At 43.9% G+C, this 23,271-nt stretch overlaps 1 protein-coding gene across 2 annotated transcripts in view; it reads right to left on the bottom strand.

The window, feature by feature from the left end:
* Nucleotides 1-23,271, bottom strand: part of TP63 (tumor protein p63) — a 103,524-nt gene that overhangs the window by 27,353 nt on the left and 52,900 nt on the right. For both annotated transcript variants that reach the window (XM_029960778.1, XM_029960779.1), the window contains exon 4: nt 21,679-21,933. In XM_029960778.1, the coding sequence (XP_029816638.1) occupies nt 21,679-21,933 (255 nt within the window). The remainder of the gene's footprint in view (nt 1-21,678; nt 21,934-23,271) is intronic.

Here is a 23,271-nt window from a genome sequence, read left to right as displayed (position 1 = left end):
GGACCGCGGGCCACTGGGGCTCCACTGTGCCACCGCAGGGTGCAAAAAGGGGGAGAAAAGCAGCTCTTCCCCTCCGACACAGGCACTACCACCCCCCTGCCTTGGCAGACGGAGACAGCTCTGCGTTCCCCCTCCACGCACGATGCGATTCCCTCTGCGCCACGCTCCCGCCCCGTCCCCTTCCACCGCCCCGCAAACACCCCGACTCAGAAGGCAGGCTGAGATGGGGATATTCACAAGTGGTCACGCTACCCCCTGAAATTACCCAAAATATCAAATTCAGAGCATCTGCTAGTGTCTCCCATCTTTAGGATAATGAGATCGCTCCTTCATATGACAATACTTAGCGTCTCGCTTGAGGCTTCCCAGGGGTTTTAATTCAAAACTACCTTGATCAGGATGTATCATCTGCTTTAGGAATATCTCTACAGAACATTGTCAGCAAAGCCACAATGATAGCAGAAATGATACTGATAATTTCCCATATTGCTTCTGCACAGTGAAACAGTTGTAAATTTGAAAACTTCACATTTCAGTTTCATATCTACAGACTTGCTTTATCAACAATTGAAGACCTCTTCAAGTTCAGCTTGAAAACACTTTAAAAATTAACAACAACAAAAAATAATTAACTGAAAAGTATCCTGTTTCAAGAGGAAAAAGTCTCCGATGGAAAACTTCAGAGGCAAGCTTTACACGTATTTTTGATACAAAGTGATGGGTGTAAAGGAAGGCTTTATGATTTGATTTTGTGAGTTTGCTAGTCTATTATTTGAAACCTTTTTGAAATTAATTTCTTTAAAAACCAAAATCATACGACTCTTGCAGTCAAATGGCCTTAGCTAGTGTAGCCAGCTCACGTGCTGCTTGTGTATTGTGTCCAGTTTCTCTGCTATTTTCTAAACTGAAACTGCAGCAGTACCGAACAAGTTTCAGATGCTAACAATGTCTAGTAATTTGCATTTCTGATAGATTACTTTGACCAGAAATGTTGTGAGGTGAAGGTATGAAATGAGAACGAACCTGCTGAATGGCAAAGCTGACCCAATGCTGAACATCATCTTCCCTGATATCTCGGTCTCCCAGTGGCTTCTGTATTACAATTGCACAACAAACAAGCAACCTGTTTGCCTGCCTGCCACAGGAGATATAACATAAAGAAATATATACTGTAGGAAGTCCACTCTCATGCTACCCAAACTCACCTAAAGGCTATGACGTGTTAAATTTCAGCAGAATAATGAGGAGTGATTAAAGTTAGGCTTAAAGTCACTTAAAATTGGATTTCAAAAACATCCACTTCAATAATTGAGCATTAATTAGCAAACCAGCAAAGTTCAAGGGCAAAATTTTTAACCATTAAAGTGAATGCAGAAGCAGCTCTGTGAATAACTCCACTGAATTTCTTCTCTCCATGATTCTCAATGACACGTGGCTACTTCACATCTTCCTAGCAAGAGTGTAACCCACTGCAAACAAAGGGCTATACTGAAGCTACAAGTATTTGCATCTATATATAAATACACACTCCTGCTTGCAGGTAATGTGAGTGGACAGTACACATATGACTACGGGTTTGCTTACATGAAACTAATTTGACTGTGCAACCTCAAGCATCACACCAACTAGACACTGCGACAATGACATAACCAGCAACAGTCCTTCCAGGCAATTCTACTCATTACACCAAAGCTGCAGGTAAAAACCTCCAGGACTTGATTTAGCAAAAAAATCTTCAGCATAAGCGTAACTTTTGGCAGCACTGTTAATCACACCTGCTTAAGTCAGTATGCCTCTGCAGAAGGGCTTTTGTGAAGCCAGTCCTGAACTTAAGATCTGATTTAACTTGTATTTTAAAGGAAATCAGATTTTTGTTACAAAGGACTCCAGAAATTAACTAAAAAGAACACATTCAGGCTCCCAACAGCAAACCCTCCCCACCACATACTGCTGCTGACTCACGTACCTTGGCCTCTGATACTGAGCACCAGAACCTGTTCCGCTCATGGACTGCTTTAAGTAAAGCCCAGACTGGCCATTTCAAACCTCCTCCTAGATTAGTGTGGGGGATTAAACTTTTTTACAGTCATCTGTCTCAGGTTCAGCCTAAGAGGAAAGCTGCTGTGTGTTTCCTATTAGCTTCCTTTAGATCTCACTTGTTTCAAAGTCCACGTGTTATGGCATGCTCCATCCTACCAGCCAAACTCCAAACACTCTAATCAGCTAGAGGAAACATTGTCTGGAGTAATCACACACTAATTTTCAGTGCATCTCCCTGTCACTTTTGTCCCCTGCTGAAAGTCAAAGGGTGATGAACTCACCTGTAAGGAGGGAAGCAGCACAGTAGTACATGAAGGTTACTCAATTAAGATAAACTAAACAGCGAAGCAAAAATCCTAAAGCTCTCCAAAATATGTCTGCTCCCACCAAATCTAACATGGTTTCAAAAATGTGAGTCAGCTGTAAAAGTCCCAGATAAGCAGGTCAAGATCTTGCAGCCCCCTCCCAGAGTAGATAGAGGCTTTGGGTCCTCAGAAATTTGGAATATAGCCACAGGTTCAGATAGCTCCACACCAGCTAACAATCAAGGGGAAGGAGCAGGGTACAAGAAAATCCCAATTAAAGGCTTAAGTCCAAAATTCTTTTTAGTTCCTGCATCTGCAAATAAGGGGATTTCATTAATAACTCAGAGGAAAGTGTGTGAGTCACTAGTACAGTATCTGTTACAGCAGAGGGAAGCCAAGCTGGATGATAGAACACATTAAAAAAAAAAAAAAAAAAAAAGAAAAAGAACACAACAAGGTTGGTCTGGCAACATAGTCTTTTCAATCAGAAACATCCCAAGCCTGCAACTCAGAGGCAGAGTCAGACTCAGAGGTATCAGGCACTCTGCCACAGACTGGACAAGCCACTCAACACCCTGGAAAGAGGACACTTTGCTAGATGGTGACAGATTTCCACCCAAATTCTGGCTCATGCCAAAGGACTGTCCTACTTGGAAAATGCCACAGGGTCAGCACGTTGCAAGGGTAAGAGTATGTGTGTCAAATACTGGTCCATCTTCCTAGCTGGGTCACTGACAGGAGATGCAAACCAGTTGTCTTTGCATGCTCATTCATCATTAAAGCGATTCAAAACTAAAACCAGATTTAATGTCTTCTGACCTCTCATGCTAAATACCTTTGCCCAGATACATTTTCTATCCCGTTTGTTCTTTCTTGACTTAGGGTTTAGATCCATGGACACTACAAAAAGGCCAAATAATCCTTGAAGAAGTTCACATACAGATCATTTGGTTTGTTTTCCTTGCCTTCCTACAGTGCTGTATCTCTTATGCTGTCACCAAGTGCAGGACTGCTCCCTGACTGTTTCTGGCGTGGGGAACTGGTCAATGCACCCCATGGAGCAGGGCCAGCAGCTAACTGTGAGGCCAGTAGGCTCAGCTGTGAACTGGAATGCTCTGATAAAACAAGGGGCCACCAGCCAAGTCAGTCAGCGAGCGCTACTCTGTATGGGCGCTCTCGACAAAGACCAAATGGCTCAGATGGAAAAAGGTGATCCCCTTTCTCTCCTACTCACTTTGCTTTCCCCCATTTATTCCCCCTGAAGGAAAGTACAGATACCTCTCCACTTCATCCTTGTAATAAAATATTAATCACACCTATGGGAGGTGATGGAAGGAAAGACAGAAAGCATTAAATCTGACAGTCTCTCAAAGTGGCAGTGCCAGTGAAATGCATCATTAAGGTGAGTAATTTTCCTGTTTACTTCATGAGCTCCAAGCCCCCCCCTTCCTCCCTGCCTAGATGTGGGCAGGGCCCATCAAGGCAAAGCTTTGGAAGCAAGCAGCAGCGTCCCCAATTTCTACATAAATGCTGCAGGCCAAAGAGCAAAGGCAAGTTCCAACTGAGCCCTTGACAGTAATCAAGCACTGCGGCGCCTCTGGTCTTGTCTTGTGCATACCTTGCAAGTAGCATCATGTCTTCCCGGTGAGATTTCACTGGCAGCGCACACAAGCGCCTTGTTCCTTGGCTTCTGTCTCAGAAAAAGAAAGTCCTGAAAGCAGACACACACACACGCCCCTGCTTTTCTGCTCCAAGGGAGACCATTTCCCTCTAAATCTTAAGTGTACTGTTAGCAGCCCTTTCAGAACAGATTTATGAATTTGCCAGAAAACTCTTTTGTTCCTGTGCAGAAAGGTTAGCACCAGTCCCTTGCCAAAATGGCATTGAGTCTTCTCTGTTAACGTCCAGGAAACTATACTGAGTCAGATCTTATTACATTTGAAACAAGGTGCAGGTACCAGCAAGTCTCTTCCATGATAACAGCCAGGGCCTGTCCCATTTCCTGATCACATTACACTCAATTTCCAGAATTACATCTATGCAAATATTGTTCTCCTGCTTGCAGAGCATTTCATTGACAATTAAAGTGAAAAGCCAACAAAGCTTTTCTGGCCAGGATGGTGAGCGAGGCAACAAGCTAACGTGCAGACACCAACCAGGGACAGATGTTCTTCCTCTGTATGAAGACCATCAGATAAGGGCTCTCTCCTCCTCCTAGAAGACAGAGGATCCAAACTGAACCAAATCATTTCTGCAAACATCCCTGTTTTCTGCAATTACCGACCCAATGAGGCCATACTCTAGTTCTGAGTCACAGAGAAAACTTAAGGATTAGTAAGGCAAGACAAAAATTACACCTAACTGAGCAAGCCATAGTTTTACTGAGAACATAAAGATGCAGTAACTCAGGTCTAAGCTAGATCAATAAAGCATGACAGCAGCTCCAGCATACTTAGGATGAATGGTGACTAAGTCAAACCTTTAAACCTTTTATTCATACAATTAAGCTTTGGGGATGAATGTCGAGAAAGTCAAACGAGAACACAGTCACTAGGTATTACCAGCATTTCCAGGGTTCTGGGATCTGTATTTTACCCAGATCCTCCCCCTTCTCAGCCCTCTCCTTCCATCCTCAATGACCTAGCTAAGCACAGTCCTCAAGTCAACTCATGTGGTTTCTCCTGAGCCTACTTGAAAAGTCAAGACATGATTCAGCAAGGTGTTTAAGCAGATGCCTACCTTCAAGGTTGGGAGCAGCCTTGCTGACTCCAACAGAACCCAAGAGATTTCACTGGGAATATTCACGTGCTAGAGGTTATGCACTCACTCGAGTGCCTTACTGAACTGAGACCTTGATTTTCCTACACACCGTGGGAAACAATTCATACAGTTCCATGCCAGGGAGCGTAGCAGTGTGGCTGCTGCAGCCATCAGGCCATGGAGACATCCCCTCCAAAACACAGCACCTCACCCCCAGGCAGCTAGTGAGGTCAATGCTGTGGCATCTTCTTGGCTAGGAAGAGCAACAAGCCTACCCCAGGCTTGGGGTATTCTCCCCTTTTCTCATGCTCTCCAGCAGCCCTGAAGCTATGCAACTGCAACAGCTAAGGGAAGAAAGCTGTTCTGTAGAGCAGCATTGAGAAAGGGATTGCAATGAGTTTGGAAAATGTTAGCAGCAGTCCTTCCTATCCCTCATAGAAATAACAATCTTCAGCTTGGCATTTCCTGCCCTCTAAGACTAAAAGAAAAACCACACCCCAGTGGACATGCAAGCCAAAAGGAAATTGTGCAGTAAAATATCACATAAGAAATGGAAGGCTTGAACACAGCACAGTCCATATCTCTGATTTTTAGTTTGCTTTGAAAGTTCAGCAAGAAAGCACAAGTGCATAAAGCAAGCTTGCATGGACCTGGATGCACTTTACAGGCCTGATAGGTAAACTCATCAGGAATGACTGCCAAAATACTTCATGACATACTAACAGATCTATAAATTATTGCAAATAGATTACATCAAGTCTCTCAATACTTAGTAATTGATTTATTTGACTTGGTAACAAAGATAATTATGTCCTCTGGATGATCTAACTGGAAACATAACAGGAATGAATGTGGATTTAGATGCAAATCCTTGCAACCACAGCCTGAAGATGGTTTTCCAAGGAAAACACCAAATAGCTCTTTGTCCCTGCAGACCTTACTACCTGTACACTGCTTCATTTGCAAACTGCAAGCTCTGAAGACCCCAAGCAACAGATGCTTTGTGAGAAGACCTAGCCCATTCAAAGTAAGACTGCTTTCCCAAACAAAAAGCAGTCTTTGTTACTGGATAACAATGAGAACAGGAATAGTTCCCTGGGAAACATAATTTTAAAGTCAGATTTCCCAACTAACCACACCCAATTAGTAAGTAATGCCATATTTTTGAGTGATTATGGAATCCCAGCAGATTTTTCACCAGTTTCAATTCTGTGATTTTCTCCATCTTCCCAACAACAACAACAAAAAAGAAACAAAACTCCCTCGTGATCTTATATGGGTGGCAGGTAATGAAAGGTAAGACCCTTCCTCCCTAAAAAAAAAAATAAAACAAAGTGGAACAAAACAAGACAGTTGCAACATCAGAAGTTATTGGCTCACACTGTCTGGCACTCCCATTTTCCTTACAGCTCATACGTGATGCATTAGAGAAAGGTGCAAAGTCTCCATGGACAGAACATGCTGTTGCCTTGCATGATGCTGTACAGATGTCCTTGCAGAAAGCGAGGTTTGTTCTGAGATAGCTACCATGAAGCTCATGAGACTCACCACTGCAAGAGCTATCAAGGGTAACACTTAAAAACATCCCCTTAGCAGCTCTGAATTTAATGCTATCCAAATGAAAAGGCAGGAGAAGGGCTGGGACTAACACTGGCAAGCCATTGGCAAGCGTAGACCACTGAAGACAATCAATTGACATCAAAGAAAGCAAGGACTTTGAACCTACAGAAGCCAACTACATCTCCAGACTTTTAATCAGCCACCACTAAGAGGAAGACACCAGTAAACAACTGGCATAACCCAAAAGACTCTTTCCATCCACCAGCTTCACAAATGAACAACAGAAAAGAGTCCATAGAGAAATATTTAGCTCTCCAGTTGCAGATAACAAAGCACCAGGATGCAGAAAAACCCTAAATAGGATCAGAGATATTACAAAAAACACCACAAGGATGTGACCATGCTACTACTATGATGGGCAGCAGATCATTATTGTGTAAGATAGAGTGCAAGGCTCCTCTGCACAAAGCACTGGGTTAGAAAAAAAAAGCCCATTTTACAAAGCATGGAGGCAACAGATTGAAGCAATCCAGGGGGAGACACCTGGGAAGAAGCAAGCTGGTAAGGGAAAAGAAGCCCTAGCCACAGCACACCAGCTACCTGACCCTGGAGGACAGCAAACGATAGAGGCCCAGCTAGACTGTAACTGTTGCCACATATTTCTTATTTAAATGCAATTTGTTTAATCTCAAGTCGGATTCAACCATCAAAGGCTCTCTTCTGTAGCACTCTGACAGTTCACTCTAAATCTCTGCACCTTTAATCCTTTAATTAGCCAAGAAAAATGTGATCTCAACTCTTCCACCAACATAAGCTAATTTTCTGCATGGAGCTTCCAACTCCTGTAGGTTACAGGTTTTAGCTGCTTGTGTAGCCAAGGGGAAATAAACAAAACAAAACACCATTCCCACACAGGCTGATGTGTGCTTCTCCGTGTGCTGACTTTCCAAAGAGTAAGATCCTTGAAAAGTCCTTGCAAAAGCAAGAGGAACCCATTTTCACATGGGCTGGAAGGCATAATTATATCACCCAACTCAGAGAAAGAGCAAAGAGAGGTTTTGGGGGACAAGACAATGTTTGCACAGATGAGGGACAAAACTGGAGCATTAAGCCAATGCTTGAGTAAGAAGGTATCATTAGTGGCTTCAGCCACCTTCCTCAGTGATTTTGGGATGGAAGCTCCTAAGCAAGGAAACAAAACCTCAGTCAGTCAACCATTTTGGAAACTCTCTCCAAAAGAAAAGTTCTCCAGAGATGAGCTCTGCTATTTCTCAGAAGTGTCACAGCAACCCAGATCTGAAGGAAGAAGACTGCATGAGACACCAGTGCATCAGGACAAAGACCCATTTTGGCAGCTTGAAATACACATTAGGCTCTTCATGCAATACAGCAAAATAAACTTAAGGAAGGACAAGAGAGCCACCTAAATTCCTTGTCTGAAGCCCTAAGCATGGGGGAGTGAGGTATAACCTGCACCTGAACACAGCCCTGACTGCCTCTCCAAGTCAGGATACTTCTTGCAGAGCAAGGCAAAAGCAAACAGTGCTCCTGCTGAAGGCAGGGCCATAGTGCAGCTGCAGGGAGTGCTGGCTGGCCACATGCTAACCCAGTGTCTGACATGCAGGAAAAAGGAGTTCAGGCATGGCCAAGCCATTTCTGCCCAGCTCCAAAACCATCACATTCCGGCCGCAATGTGCCAGAGACAATGAACCCTGCCCATTGCTGCAGCACCACACAGACACAGCAGATCTCTTTCTAGGCACAGCCTGCAAGTCCACACAACATTGCACAGAGCCTAAGGCCATCCCTAGCATGTGTGTCTACCTGCCAAGTGTGGACAAGCCGTAGGAGGCCGTCCTGGTAGCCAGCCAGGGAACACAGGTGAACAGCAGCACCAGGAGTCACCAGGGACTTGACAAAGGCATGAAGACACAGCAGTAAGATGAACATCCCTCTGATGAGCAAATGTAGAGTGGAAGAGCCCTGTCTACATCAAAGGCAGAGGACAGGCATTTGTGCACCTTGTAGTTCTTTAATTTGCTTCCCTGTTGAGGACTTGATGAAGATCAGCACATGACCAGGACTGCCTCGCTTGCACAAGCACTTTTGGCAAAGTCACAGCAGGATTTGGTTTGAGAAAAGGGGAGGAACAAAAAAAGCAGTCTGCTGGTTTTAAGCGCTACTCAGGTAGTATTACTACCCCTTCTCTACACAGGACAGAGCATTTGGAATACATGCCCCTTTCCTCTGGTAGGATTTTAGAGCTACTGTGTTCACACTGTCCACCTTACTCAACCCAAATCAGTTCCCCTCAGCTCCCCAGGAAGGAATCCAGCCCACAAGACAATGAAAAAGATCCAAGTAACAGTTGCTACACTCCAGTGACAACAGATCCCAGTCATACACAGTCTGCACCTTCAAAATTCACATTAGTTACATATGCAAACCAATATGTGCATCTCAGGGGTCGTCTTACAAAAAAACTAAAGCCAGAGGTCAGTATAAGAAACATCAGTGGGATAATACGAGAACCTCAGCAGGATAACCTCTATTGCCAACCTCACCACTTCAGCTGCTCCTGAGTCATGTAACTGTTCTGTGCTGCCACAGGCCTTGAGAAAGAGGCATTTCAAGTGTGCAATTAAAGGCAGGCGAAGGAGCTCTGCAAGCTGCCGTTGCAAGATGTTCATGCTACCTTCAGTTCCTACAGAAAAACGAGGATGGGAGTAGCTGGCAAGGGGCATTTGACTGGGAAGCTGCATTCTGGGGTCCAGGTAGCCAGCCTGGTAACTGAGTCTCTGCACTGTCTTTGATCAATGAATTACAGAACATCCTTCCACCGGCAGTCCTCAGGGAGGGTACAAAGAAGTAGCAAACAGCAGATTTGCTCCAGGCCAGAAAGCAAGCTCATTTCACAGCACCAAGATGAGTAGAGTTTTTTCTGTTTTAAGAAAGAAAAAAAAATGTAATAAAAAAAAAATCTACAGTGCTCTGAAAGCAGCTAATCAAATTATTAAAGTGCTTAAAAGTTTAATGAAGAAATCAAAGCTATTAAGCAAACATTCAGCTTGATGTCTCTTTCCCTTCTTACCCACCCTTCCTCAATGCATTCAAAACCTCTTTTTTGCTGTGCTATAACATGTTTGAACAGGTACTGAGATACAAACAAGTCTTGGCCCCATCTCATACAGAATGGATTGGTTGCAGATGTTCTCCTGCAAGCTACATCTTGCCTCCTGCAAGAGCATTCATCTCCAAAACACATCATTTCACCTACTTTGCCTGAAGCCAAAACTCAAAGGTTATTTAATTTTTAATATTTTTTCTTTATTAACTCTAACATACCTACAGCTGTGCAAGCAAAACCCCGTCTGGTTTTTCAAGGCACAAAGAGGCAAGCGACTAAGTTTAGATAAAAGTAACCAAGCTAGGGCAGTCATCTTTCTGTTCACCTCTGCAGGAGCCAACAGCAATGTCAGGGATGCAATAAAACAAAAAACTGCTATATTTCAGAGAAGCCTGACATATTTCACTATCTTCCTAGGACAAGTCAGACATGAGCTCATACAGTGGCAGGTGAGTCAGTGACGAGTCAGACAAGAGTTCCTTAATTAAGCTTTAGGGGCAGATGATCCCTCGAAGGTGTAATCAGATTGGTATGGCCAGTGGAAAAAGGAAAAAAAACCCAAACAACAAACCAACATTAAAAAAAGCCGAGTGAACTGCTACACTCTTGCTCGGCCATGCCAGGCAGGCTGGAGGCAGCAAGCTGCCCAGAGCCAGAGAGCCCCCAGCACACAGAAATGCCTGGCTATCCTGCACCATCTACTCTCTGGCAGTCAGCACCTGCCTGCATGCTCAGCTCTGCTCCTCCCGGGAGCGGAGAAATGCTGACTTCCCCAGCGAGCAGGTTACACTGGGGTCACACTGCAGACACAGTGCGACCCAGGGAGGTCCAGGGTAAGGTGCACCCCAGGAGATGGACTTTCAGAGGCAAGGGGGTGGCTGGCAAAAGCTCAGACCTGTGTGGTGAAGAGGGAAGCAGTTGCAAGTGAGTCATTCCCAATCACTAACCAACAGAGTCGATCCTGGACAGGTGATTTATCAACACTTAAAATGCTACCAAGCCATCTCACTTCAGAGGAAGACCTCATAAGTTTATGTTTTGGAAGCTTCCCTGAAATAAGCTGCAAAACACGCATCAGAATATCAGTGCATTGAAACAAAATAGCCTCATTAAATAGATTGGGATCAGCAGAGTGACTAACAGCATCAGAGAGGTTTTGTGCTCTCGACATCAAGACATGCAGCATGGAAATGGTTTTCTTCCAGCACGTGTCCCTGCAAAATCATCCTGGAACTCGTCTTGCCCATGTAGCTGTTCTTCCTGTCGGCCAGGGACCATGCTGCAGTGCTCCCTCTGAACGCCAGCAGCACCAGAGCAACCCAGATCTCCCCATCTTTATCTCGCACAGATCAGTCTGTTGAAAAAAGCCCAGAAAGACAGACTCCAACCTCTGCAGCCCTTTTGAGAGGCATGGCAAAGGAAATGGGCAAAAATGACTCATCAGAGAAGTCAGCACACAAAGGGAATGCCAAATAAAGGTCAAATTTATGAATTCCTTACAGAAACTGATTGCAAAGCAATCAGTCCACATGCTTTGTCTTTGTCAAACCTTACAGAACTAATGGTAACTCTTCTGAAGATTTTCCTAGGGGCCTCACCACTTCCTTTTGAGTGCCAATACTGTAAGAGGTTTTAGTACGATATTTAGAAATGCACAGGCTCTTTTCTGTTAAGTCCACTTTGCTCATACATCTACAAGAGCTCACCAAGGATGGGTCAAAAAAAAAAAATGACTAAGAATGAGTTGTATGAGAGGTTTGCAGGAGAAGAGATGGGAGACAAGGAACTCATTGCAAAACCAGCCACCACCCTGCTGATTAATGAAGAAGGATCATTCAGTGCTCAGACACTGGACAAACATCTCATGGGAAGACTTTTTCTCTCCCACCCATGGCAGTGCTGATGCTCAAATGCAGACAGAGCGGGTGCTCTGCCTGCCCCGCTGCCGGCTCTGCAAACACCCTTCAGGCTGGGCACCAAGCCCAGTGGCACCGTTCCCATCCCTTCCCCATGGGAACCTCTTCTAGCCCTGCATTTTAAGGGGGGGTCCAAGGAGCTCTGGGTGCAGGTTTAATAGCAAGCCTGGGCTCACTCTGCTCCCATTGCAAGGTCAGGAGCCAGTCAGGTCCCTGCCACAGCTCACACACTTGAGCTAATAAGACCCGACAAGTGGCAGGGTGAGTTCATCGAGGCTTGGCACCACAGCTAATACAGCAGCTGGTACAGCACTGTGCTCTGTCTATGTAACAGGAAGAGGCTTTCCTTATTCCCATAGCCCCCAAATGGCTGCTGGGTCAGTAATTTTCACACCTGGTAGGACCAATGCTAGTAAAGCTCGAGATCTCAAACAGGGGAAGCAATAACCCAAGAGGCACTTAGGCTTCAAGTTTTAGCCTGGAGATACATTTTGGTTGCTTCAAAAGTTAGTTTGTAGAAACACTCTAATGTCCTGTAACTAAGTCAAAATGAGAGGCCTGAAAGCTAAGGCTACTGACAGGGTACACACAGCAAGCAGCAGTGTCCAGCTGTCCCCCTCAGGCATTTCACATCAGGGGTCCAAGCATTTTACAACACAGGATCATCCTGACACAGTCCCAGATTTGAGGGTAAGTATGTAGAAAGGGGGAAGAGAGGGAGCAGAGGCAGAGGGAATAACTTGCACAATGTTACCCAGATTACATCTAAATCACAGTGCAGGAGCAGCTCCGAGGCTGGGCTGGGAGCCAAATCTGCTGCTCCCGAGCAGGGCATCTCCTGGCAGGGTGGCTTCTCTCCCCAGGGGGAGAGTGTGGTGCACCCCACGGGACAAAACATGCAGGGAGGAAAACCCCAAGGCAGCATAGCCATCTTGGCTAATGGGGAAAACAATAGAGCCAGAAAATTTAGACCCAAGTCCTGTCTCATGCATTTAGGAAAGCCAGGTCAGCCTTTGAGTGCTGTTTTCCTGTGTTTCCTGTAGCACATTTTTCAACTTTTCATAAAGCTGAATTTAGATGAATTTCAGCAGCTAATGTGTATCAGCAGATCATAAAACACTCCTTATCAAACAAGTAATATTTTGCTCTCCTCAGAAAAACCCCACTCTCATAGAATACATCTAAAAAAATCCCCCAAAAATGAGGAAGAAGTAGTACTCTCCTTCTGCGGCTCCACCAACTTTTGTTCCAATGTTTAAGTGTTATCTTTACCAACTGGAAACGGTAAAGTTTGTATCAATACTCAGGTCTATTTGCAAGAGGATCTAAGCTCTTACTAGGGTAGCTATCCTGCTGTGTTTACAATAACAAATCTGACACACCTGCACACAGCAAAACCTCATGAAAAGACTTCCATTGCATAATAAAGTTCATGCTCTTTCTATACAGAAGGCATCCCTACCCAGGACACCTCTTTTTAAAACAAAGTAGGAATTTCTTCACAGTACATGGTCTGCCAAGCACTGGAGCTAAGCCCTCAGCACACGGAGCACCACCAATGCAACACACAGAATTATGCTGCCTCAGCACACTGCCAAAGCACTGTGTGCTCTGTATTGAGTTGGCAGGGATATAATATCTATGACAAATGTGATATTTCAGCTGACCTAAAGAAAGGAACGATCATCTCCAAGGGCAGTCTTTGTCTACAAAGTGAGCAATAGCTCTTGCACCAGCCCACCTGAAATACTTTACCCAAAAATAACACACTAAAGCAGCCACTCGAACAGTTTTTGCACGGCCTTTTTTTGTTGTAGGGTTGAAATAGCTTGTAACAGTGCTCAGTTGATGCATTTTAACTTAAACAGATCAATGCTACGGGGGAAATCGGCAGCTATTAGGAAACCCTTCTTGCCCTGGAGCCGCTGCCTCCCTTCTGGGATAGTGTGCCATGACCTTTGGAAAGGTAAGGAGGCAACTCTGCTGATGCCTCTTTGAGCTCTGAGGGTTGCTTTACATGCTTTAGTACTTGTGAAATCCAGGAGAGCTCAGCAGCTTTTACAAGCCAGCCCAGAGGCAGTCCCCATGCTGAATGCTACAAAAAAACTGAAGCATCGAAAAAGAAAAAAAAAAAAAAAGAAATATAAAGGGGGGGAAAAAAAAATCCACTCCAAAAAACTACTGTTTCAGAAACTTTGGCACTTCAGGCGCCTTGGTTTCCCTTCTCTAAAATGGCGACTCCACTCCTGATTTGCCTACCAAGCAAAGGTGTTTGCTGATTAGGGAAGTAATGTTTGTGCAGCACTTTGAAGATTTAAAGTACTACATTAATCCTACATGCTGTTCTTAGTAGAAGCCAATTTTCAGCTAAGAGGAGGGGGAAAAAAAAAAAAAGCTGATTTAAATAGTGACCCTCCCCTACTTAAAGATGTTCACTCATCTCCCAACATCAGCTATTCTTATCTGTAAATGTTTTTTTAACCCTTCCTTCTCATAGTTCTCAGAAACCACAAGTCTCATTCAGCTTTTATTTGAAAAATGGCTTCTTTCCAGGCTGTGGCTGTTTCTTGTAAAGTTAATTCCTTTGGTAATACTGCTGGAGGCACATTGGTATGTTTGGTGTGTGTATGTACACATATATATTTTCCCCCTTTTCACACGGTGTTGTTTTTATATATGTGTAGTGAAAGATACCTAATCCAGGATTATGATTCTCTTTATTCCTTTCTCATGAAAGTAGGTGGGGCTTTTTTTGTGCAAGTTGCATTGATGAAAATTATGTTTAATTAACACTTTTCCCTCTCCATATAGGCAAAAAAAAAAATCTCTTTAAGAACCAAAAAAATTTTTTTGCACTTACTTTTTTCCCTCTGAATTTTCCTTTAAAATTAGCTAAAACCTTATAATAAATTTTCTGGGAAAAAAATTGTGATACCAATACACCTAGAAACCGCTTGTACAAATCAGCAGAGGGATTTTCTGCCCCTGTGGGGGACACAACCCCTCCTCATCGTTTCTCCATTCTCCTATGTTCTAATGTCTCATGGTTTTTCGCTTTCAGATCCAGGGACACTTGTAATGAGCTCTAACTCATCTCCTGTTACAGTGGGAGAGAATCAGCCACAAACATTGCAACTAAGAGGCTAAATCCTAGCTGAGAGAAAAGGACATTCGTGACATCTGATGCCTCCTTTCTCTCAGCAGGTCAGGCATGCTGGGTGCCCCACACCGACTATGCTGTTTGAGAGAACATACTCAAAGTAGGAAACCCAAATTTTCAGTTCCCAGTGCTGCTCGATACCAATTCATAGAGTAATTAAATAACTTCCCTTCTCATCCTTCCTGGGCATCATCAGATGTGTGGGGTACAGACTGTCCCTCACAGAGCAGTCTTGCACCACAGTGCAGCTCTGTCATCACAGAGGGCACTGGTGTATTAGAGAGCATATTGCAAAACTGCAGTTCATACAGGGAGGCAATACTGCCTTGGTAGGACTTACAAAACAACCAGGGCCACAAAAACGAAAAAGAAGAAAAGCAAGACAGCTCACATCACAAGACATTTTCCAGAAACTACTACACAGATCTGTACAGCTGCTTGTAAGGAATAACAGAAGAAGGTAACTAGTAATAACACCAAAATATACATGACAAAGATATTATGGGGAAAAAGTACAATTACATTCTAAAGGAAACCTAATGCACTCAGATCTCATTTCACTCAAGCATAAAAACCCAAACAGAAGCCAGCAGGCCCCTCCTGGCTGGTTCTCACAGCTGAACTGGTTCTTCTCAGCTTTGTGAGCTTGAAAACACCTCCCTGCCGTGAGAAAGACACCTCCTTCAAAGACAACAAGCCCGGCTCCTCTCTTTCCAGGTAGATGACCTAGGACAAGTTACATATGCCTCAACAGCCTTGCTGTAAGGCCCTGTAATGTCACACTGAGGGAAACACACCTCAGAAGCTCTTCAAGGAGGAAAACAGGATCACCACCTCTTCCTGCACAAGAGCGACGGTGGCAATTGAGATCTGCCCTGCCTCCCCACCTGCCCTGTGCCAAGAGCCCACACACGCTGGAAACAGCCCCTTCAGACAGGCACAGCTGCTGAGAGCTAAAGGAAGCCAAATCTGAACCACTTCTCACTGGAGACAAATGCCCAAATACAGCAGCGCTCCTGCTCTTGATTCACCAGGATGGGTGAGGAGCCAAGCCCTCAGCTCACACCATTGCATCAGTGCCTGTGTCTAAAGGCTGCAACCCCATCTCCTCCTCCACTGCCTTCTCCTTGAAGATTGCTTCTCTCCCTTTGGGTTACAGCATCTTTTCCCTTCCTCACTCCTGCTGTAACAAGGGGGGTTTATCACCAGTGAAATTAACTTTGCTGGACAACCAGCTGGGCTGAAGAGAAAGCCTACATTTCTTATCAGAGTGGCCAGCAGGTGACCAATTTGAGGATCATGGAGGTCTGTAAACCCACTGCACAAATGAGGTTTTTACAAAGACCCTTCTCACCTGCCCTGTACAAACAGCCAAATCCTATATTTTTGCTGACTAAGAGCCTCTGAGGACAAGAAAATCCAAAAGCCTATATAACAAGGCCACTTCCACTCCCTTTCTCCTGACAGCTTTAAATGCAATGTTAAAGTGTGAAACTGAAAAGCTCAAATTGCACTGACCAACACACCACTAAGGAATCACAAGGCTAAGATTTCACAGGAACACTTGGCACAGCCCCACCTGTATGTTCATCAGGAGAGTCACCAGCCTTTAGAAAAAGTCTTCATGGTGAGATACTGAGAGATTATCAGTAGTCAGGACATATTGGACATTACCAGTGTTACTGAAATGATGCACTATTTGAACAGATTATTTAAGAGAACACTCAACACATAATTAGGAACTGCTGAGTCAAGGCAATGTACACATCTAATTGCCCCTTCACCGCTTCACTGTGCTTGTGCACAGTCCTCTAATTCATTTTATAGAGACTGGCAAAAAATTTCCCAATTTTACTAGGTGGATAAGGACACAGAATGTATTTAAAATAAAAATGGAATGAACCAACCTGAAATAAAAATACTGAGATAGACCAGCCAAGGAATCTGTCCTCTCAACCACAGAAACCTGTTATTGCTCGTGTGGACTAATTTAAGTGCATTCCTTTCAGCTTCCTTAAAATGCAGCTTTTCCAAATCCACCAAGCCCAATTGGCACAATCCATTTACTTGCTTTCATGCATGCAGCAGAGATTATTATCCAGCTTTGCTAGCAAAGAAGAGTCTGGAATCTGAGCATTTTCTGATGGTTGTAGGTACAGCTGAGTTTACAGAGAACAGGAAAACCAGTGAGCCTGCCTGGAACGCGGATTGCAGCTTTGGAGAGCTCCGCGTTTCATAATAAACCCTGCAAGGACCAACCCAGCTCAGCTCCAACCTACTGCAGGCCATGAGAATAAACTGCTAAACTCAGGTATTGCCAACACCTGAATTATGCAAGTCTTGCAGGGTTGGGTGTCTTTCTTCAGCTGAATCAAAAATTTGCAAATAAATTTCAGTTTTCATTTAAAAACTTAAAGCAATTTCTGCCTTCTCGTGACTACCAAGAAAAGTTTTAAAATATTTAGTAGATGCACCCTAAAGGCTCAGAAACCTGGGGAAGAGTAAGAAGAACCTGTTTGTCTTTTAAAAAGAGTCTCATGACTTATAAGGTGGTATCTTGCTTTTGGGGATGGGCAGATCAGATTCATTTTTTGATAGCTTGCATTTGGCAGTAATGTTAACTTTTACTTACCCTGACATACAATTTTAATTTTTACTTTCCTACTGCAATCATGTTTTTCCCTGTGTAGCAGGTTCTGCTAGTGACAGGTGATTGCCAAATATTTTTTTTAGAGGGAAAAGGGAGTGCGGTTGTTTATTTATTTATTTGTGCTCAGAGTGGGTGGGGAAGGTCTGCACACGACTTCCACAAACAAAAAAATGTGAGGTGGCAAACTTTTGAAACGCCTTGCTTTCTTCTGCTGCAGAAACAGGAGACACTGCAATGTATGGGCATATGGGAATTCTCCTACAAAAAATGACATACTATTCTGCTTAAGTTTTTACTTAACCCAGTTCAGAGGGCTTCTCACTTAATCTCAACAACCTACTCTTCATCTCAGCATTACAAACAATAACTGCTTTTTCCTTTGCAGCATGGTTTTCAAAAAGGTTTTATTGTATGAGTATGCACAAGAGAAACTTTGTCCAATTTAGACTATAAAGGTTTTTGTTTTTAAACACTTCAGTAGAGTTTCAATTGTTAAAGATTTTCCTTCTGAAAAGACTGATCAACTTGCTTATATTCTTACTTGCATTCTGAGGTCATTAATTAAAAAAAATAATCAAGGATGCTTATAAAGTCCTCTGCAATCCAATCTCAATTTGTCATCATTAATTAGATCAACATTGCATACAAATGAAGAGCTAACATGATTAGACAGCACGTTTTACTGGAATTCCTACTTAAGGTCATGAAGGGCTTCAGAGAGAAAATTTGTAATATTTTCAAAGTGAACTGCTCATATGTACAGAATCACCTTCTCACCTAGCATCAGCAAGTGCTTCTCTTTGTAATTTTGGTCTATTTTTTTTTCCCTTTAATTAGGAACCCATCACAAACCTGAGCAGAGAAGCTGTTACACTCATCTCCCTTCCAGCCTACACTGTACAAATACTGCTGATTTTGTAACGAGTGTCCACTGTCTAGGGACAATAAACCTCACCCACAGAAAGAGTTCGCAGAATTTGGAGGGGAAAAAACAAAACAAAAAAGTTTTAGGAGAAAAAGTTATTCCAGACCAGGGATATTTTAAGACACATGGCATTTAGGTACTAAGCAAGTACCCTCTCTCCTTTCCCCCACCTCCAACAAAAGTAACCTTGGGATCCACACGTGATTCCAGATATTGCATCCAAAGCACACAGATTGGGATCTAAATGCACCAAGTGGCTTAGAAATCTGAAGCATCTTCACAGGTCTCTAATCATTCCATGAAAGCAGCTCTTGCTTTTTGGAGAACTAACCCATTCCTCTTACCAAGCCCACAACCTTTGTCCCCATGACCTGATCTGACATGACTCAGCCCAGAAGCTCAGAGGAGCCCTGGTGAGGTGAAGTGAGCTGTCCCACAGGACAGCAGATCCCCTGCCAGTCACCACTGAGCCTTCCCAGCAGGGCAAGGTGGGTCAGTCTGGCTCATCCACTCCCAAACAGGGGAAAGTGTGGTACAATGGATTTCCTTACAATACTGTTACCCTGGGGAACTGCAAGAGGGGAGTAAAAAAAAAAAAAAAACAACTCAGAAACGAGGCTTTCAAGTTTTGGACTCTTAGTAAGGGTGGGGCCATCAAGTAATTAAACTTTTAATAGGTCACTTCAGTGGAAGAAACTCTTCCAGTTGGGTAAGTTCCTAATCCATCATTAAAAAAAAAGATGACAGGCATTAATCAAAGTGTATGAAGTCACATGGGGGGGGGGGGGGATGAGCAACTCCAAGAACTTGCTCCTGCTGGGAGGATGGGGCAATCACTCCTCCTTTCATCAACATTTCATGCATGTTTCCACACTTCTCAGGACGACAGTGGGAAGGAGAGCCTTCACGTCCTTCCCCACCCACCCCACTGATAAAGCTGTCGAACACATATTACCGACTGCTCAAGAGCTCATGTGAAACGAGTTGGTGGATTAATTAGCAGAAGGGCAGAGCTCTGAAGATGGAAAGATGCTCTGCTGTGAAAGGCATATTGATTGAAGGTCCCCAGCCACCACCACAGGACTTTCATAATTCACTGCCAACATACAGCACAGTGCCTGCTCCTGCACGAGCAGCTAAATCTGGGTCACTTGGCTCAGAGCAGGGACATCTGGACCACACTCACTCCTTCCTGATCAGAGAGCTGTTCAGGAGCCCATTCCTTTAGTAAAATACATAGATTTATACCCAGACAGACTGCAACATATATAGGAAACACACCTTCATCTGTTGGGAGTGTGATCCACATCAAGGCAAAGGTAAAGGAGGGGAGGCTAAATGTGCCTTGCCTCAGGCTGCACACATTTGATGACTGTAGTCACCAAATACTAATTTTATTTATTTTTAAAGTCAGCATGTACTCTGATCTTTGACCACTACCCACATCCACACTAAAACTCAGCCTTCACTTCTATCCCAGAAATCCACTACCACTAAGGTGAAATATCTCAAGTGCTTGCTTAACTTTAAGCTTCCTAGTAGCTCTCTCTCCTTCATCTCTGCTGGAACAGTCTACTACATACGTTCAAGTCTCATTTCAAAAGACTGCTTTTTGTAGTTGAAAGGGCAGCATCAAACACTCTGGTTCCTTGTAGCTGCATTAGATAATTCTTTGTACCATATGTATCAAAAGAGAATGTCTTTTCATAGCTCCTTCAAAGGACCCTCTCCAGAGCAGCTTGCAAAAATCCAAGCCGGCACTTCTTTGCCCTGAGAAATGCAAAACAGAACTGACCCACAGTTTCCTCACCTAAAGGGAAGTGAAAATAAATATTGTTTATAGTGCCATAGGAGAAACATGGATGCAGCAGGGCATCACTCCTCATGCAGATGAGTAAAAAATGCAATTTCAACCTCAACCTTAAAAATACCTCACCATTTATACATAAACAAATGAAAAATTCAGTTGTGACTAGACCTATCACATTTTAACCTAATTTAACACAATTTTCTGAACTAAGTTCTTAATATCAGTTCTAGACAAATTTTACCAGAAAAGGCTTTTAAAACATATAGGATGCAAAGTTAGTGATCTATTGTTATGTGGCATCTTTTTCCAAAGTGGTGTGCAAGGGCTCTGCAGCTTTGCTGGCAGCAGTGGCTGGGAGTTTCTTTTTTAGTTGCATTTGCAGCTAGACTGTATTTAAATCTGAGATCAAAGTAGTTCCTCCAATTAAAAAGGAAAATAGAAAAAAAAAAAGCACATGTTATTTTAACGTTCTTAGCTTTTGGTAAAAAGTTGATCTTTTTGCTTAAAAAAATAAAATAAAATAAAGTCCTTGCTTTTTTTTGGGTAGCATGGGGTAGGACATTATTTGCTGCACCTACTCTAAGTGCCTGCAGGAGATGAAGGCAAATATTGAACATCTTGAAGGCAGCGATACTCTCCACTGTAAACATCTCTGCTCTTAGAGCCCTAAATCACAACAGCTGGACTTACAGCTCCTGCAGTGCTGTGTCCTGGGCTACGAAGTGTCTACAGCTTGAACAATCAAGCCAGCACCACCAAAAAATCAAGAGCTGGGCTTCAGGTTTCAAGCTTCCACATTTTTTTTTATAAGAAAGGTAGTATTCTGACAGCAAGAGCAAAGTGTTGAATAAAACAAACCAAAACAACAAACCAACAACAAAAACCCCACAATGAAACAACCCCTCCCTCTTAAAAGAAACCCAACACAGGGTTGAGCCAAGCTGGTGGCAGTGGGGTTCCCACACCAGCTGCAAGAGGAAGACACAGAAAAAGAGAAAGCCTCACACTGCATGGGTCTGAGCAAGGAGCACCACCTCCATCCTGCTGGCATGGCCCCACATGCTAAACCTCACACAAACCCATGGATGCTGAAGAAAGCCAAGGGAAGTATTGAAGCAATGCTAATTCCTATCCCAGGTTTTACTCCAGCATACCTGCTAGACCCAAAAGGTCTTTAGGCAACCAGGTTTTTTGCAAGGCATTTTATTCACCTGGGATTTAATGATATTATTGAGGGTTAAATTCCCACCACACCCTCCCAGAGCAACCAAGATAAATCTCTCCCTTCTGTGTGACACATCATACTCTGTAGAGGACTTGGGTCACTTTGTTCTTGCATAAGCCTTGATATGTATCATATGAATAGTGTCACTAAGGGCATGGGGACTGAAGCCAGTGAGGAGCAAAGTGCTGCTGTGTCCTTACCGTCCATGTTGCTGACTTTGCTGTGCTGGACTGTTGAAATGATACATCAAAGCTGTGAGGTCCTGGGTAGTCTGTGTTGGAAGGGATGGCTGGGGAGGGCGAGAGAGCGTCAAAAGTCGAGCTGGGCTGGGCATAAGGCGAGGGGGCCGTGACGCTGTTCTGCGCGTGCTCCGTGTTGTAAGGGCTGGTGGAGGAAGAGCCATTCTGGATCTGCTGGTCCATGCTGTTCAGGAGCCCCAGGTTCGTGTACTGCGGCTGGAGGGGAAGAGATGCACAGGAGTGTTAGAGAAGCAGCATTAGGACAGGCTGGCTAGGCAAGGCATTGCCTTCACAAGACAGGGTACACAGCATAATCTCAGCACCACCGTACATGTGTCACACTAGGACAAAGACTTGCAAGGGATATCCCCCTCTTTACATCGGTGACTGAAACAGAAAGAAGTAAAGCTGCTCACAGTCACACAGTGGATCAACAGCAGAGCTGGGAAAAGAGCCTGCACACAACCAGAAGGTGATTCGCACGGCAGCAAGCCATCACAAGGAGACAGGCTTGCTATGTCTAGCAACACCCAGACAGACCTTTTCGGACGTACTGCTATAACCTGATAAAAATCAGCAGCTTCATTACAGAGCAACTGGCTCTAACTTGTACAAGGCTATATCGTCTCCAACAGTCTCGTGTTCTACATAAAGACTGTTCCTCTTCCTGTGGATCTGATTCCGCTACACACAGTGACAATGAGGAGAAAGGCAGAACTCAGTATGACAGACGGGGATAAATTCCTAGGCGACGTGGAAAAAAGCAAATGCAAAATTTTCACATTCATTTAGTAGAGGAGTTGGGAAACATGCAAACATCTGGAGCAAAACTTTGGTTTAAACACACAGAGAGTGATTCTTCACAAAGTCCACAAATAAACATGGAATTTTTTGCCACAAAATGTCGCAATACTAAAAGACTACCGATATTCAAAAAAGCAGGAGACAAGTTCTGCTAGAGAAAAATCCATCAATACAAGTGTATCTACACTACAGAATTCTAAAATTCTGAACTACAAACAGTTGGAAGCTGGAAAAGTATCACGGAGAAAGTTACACAACTACCACGCATTTTTAATCCTCCAGAGGACATGGCACTGGCCACAGTGACAGGGCACCAGGCAAGCGGTACATGGGGTTCAGTCAGGTACACAGTCTCATCCTTGTTGTGTCCAAAGGGTACTAACTGCACCCAGCTTAGGGCAAGCAGCATCCGAAAGGTTTGTGGTACCCATTCCCAACAGCTCTGGGTTCAACCAGGAACACACACCAATAAAGGCACCTGGTTCTGTTTGCTGCTGACACAGCAGAAGGGACTCGGGCTCCTCCGCTTGTCCAAGGGTCCAAGCAGCTCATGTCCCTCAACATCTTATAGCTTCAATCCCACCCAGAACCATCAAGCTCACCTATTTTCGAGTATTTCAGCCAGTCTGCTCATAACTTCCCTATCTTTCCAACAGTTGCTCCTTTTCCAGACAACTTCTTATCAGCCAAAAAGCAAAGGTTCACTGAATCAGCACCAACCACAAGGCCCATAACGAAAAGCTTTCCCAA

This window comes from Manacus vitellinus, unplaced genomic scaffold (genome assembly GCF_001715985.3).
Source record: "Manacus vitellinus isolate BGI_N305 unplaced genomic scaffold, ASM171598v3 scaffold_29_pilon, whole genome shotgun sequence".
In the NCBI taxonomy this organism is placed as follows: Eukaryota; Metazoa; Chordata; class Aves; order Passeriformes; family Pipridae; genus Manacus; species Manacus vitellinus.
Note: the sequence above shows the minus strand (reverse complement) of the source record. Positions and strands in the feature narration are given on the sequence as shown.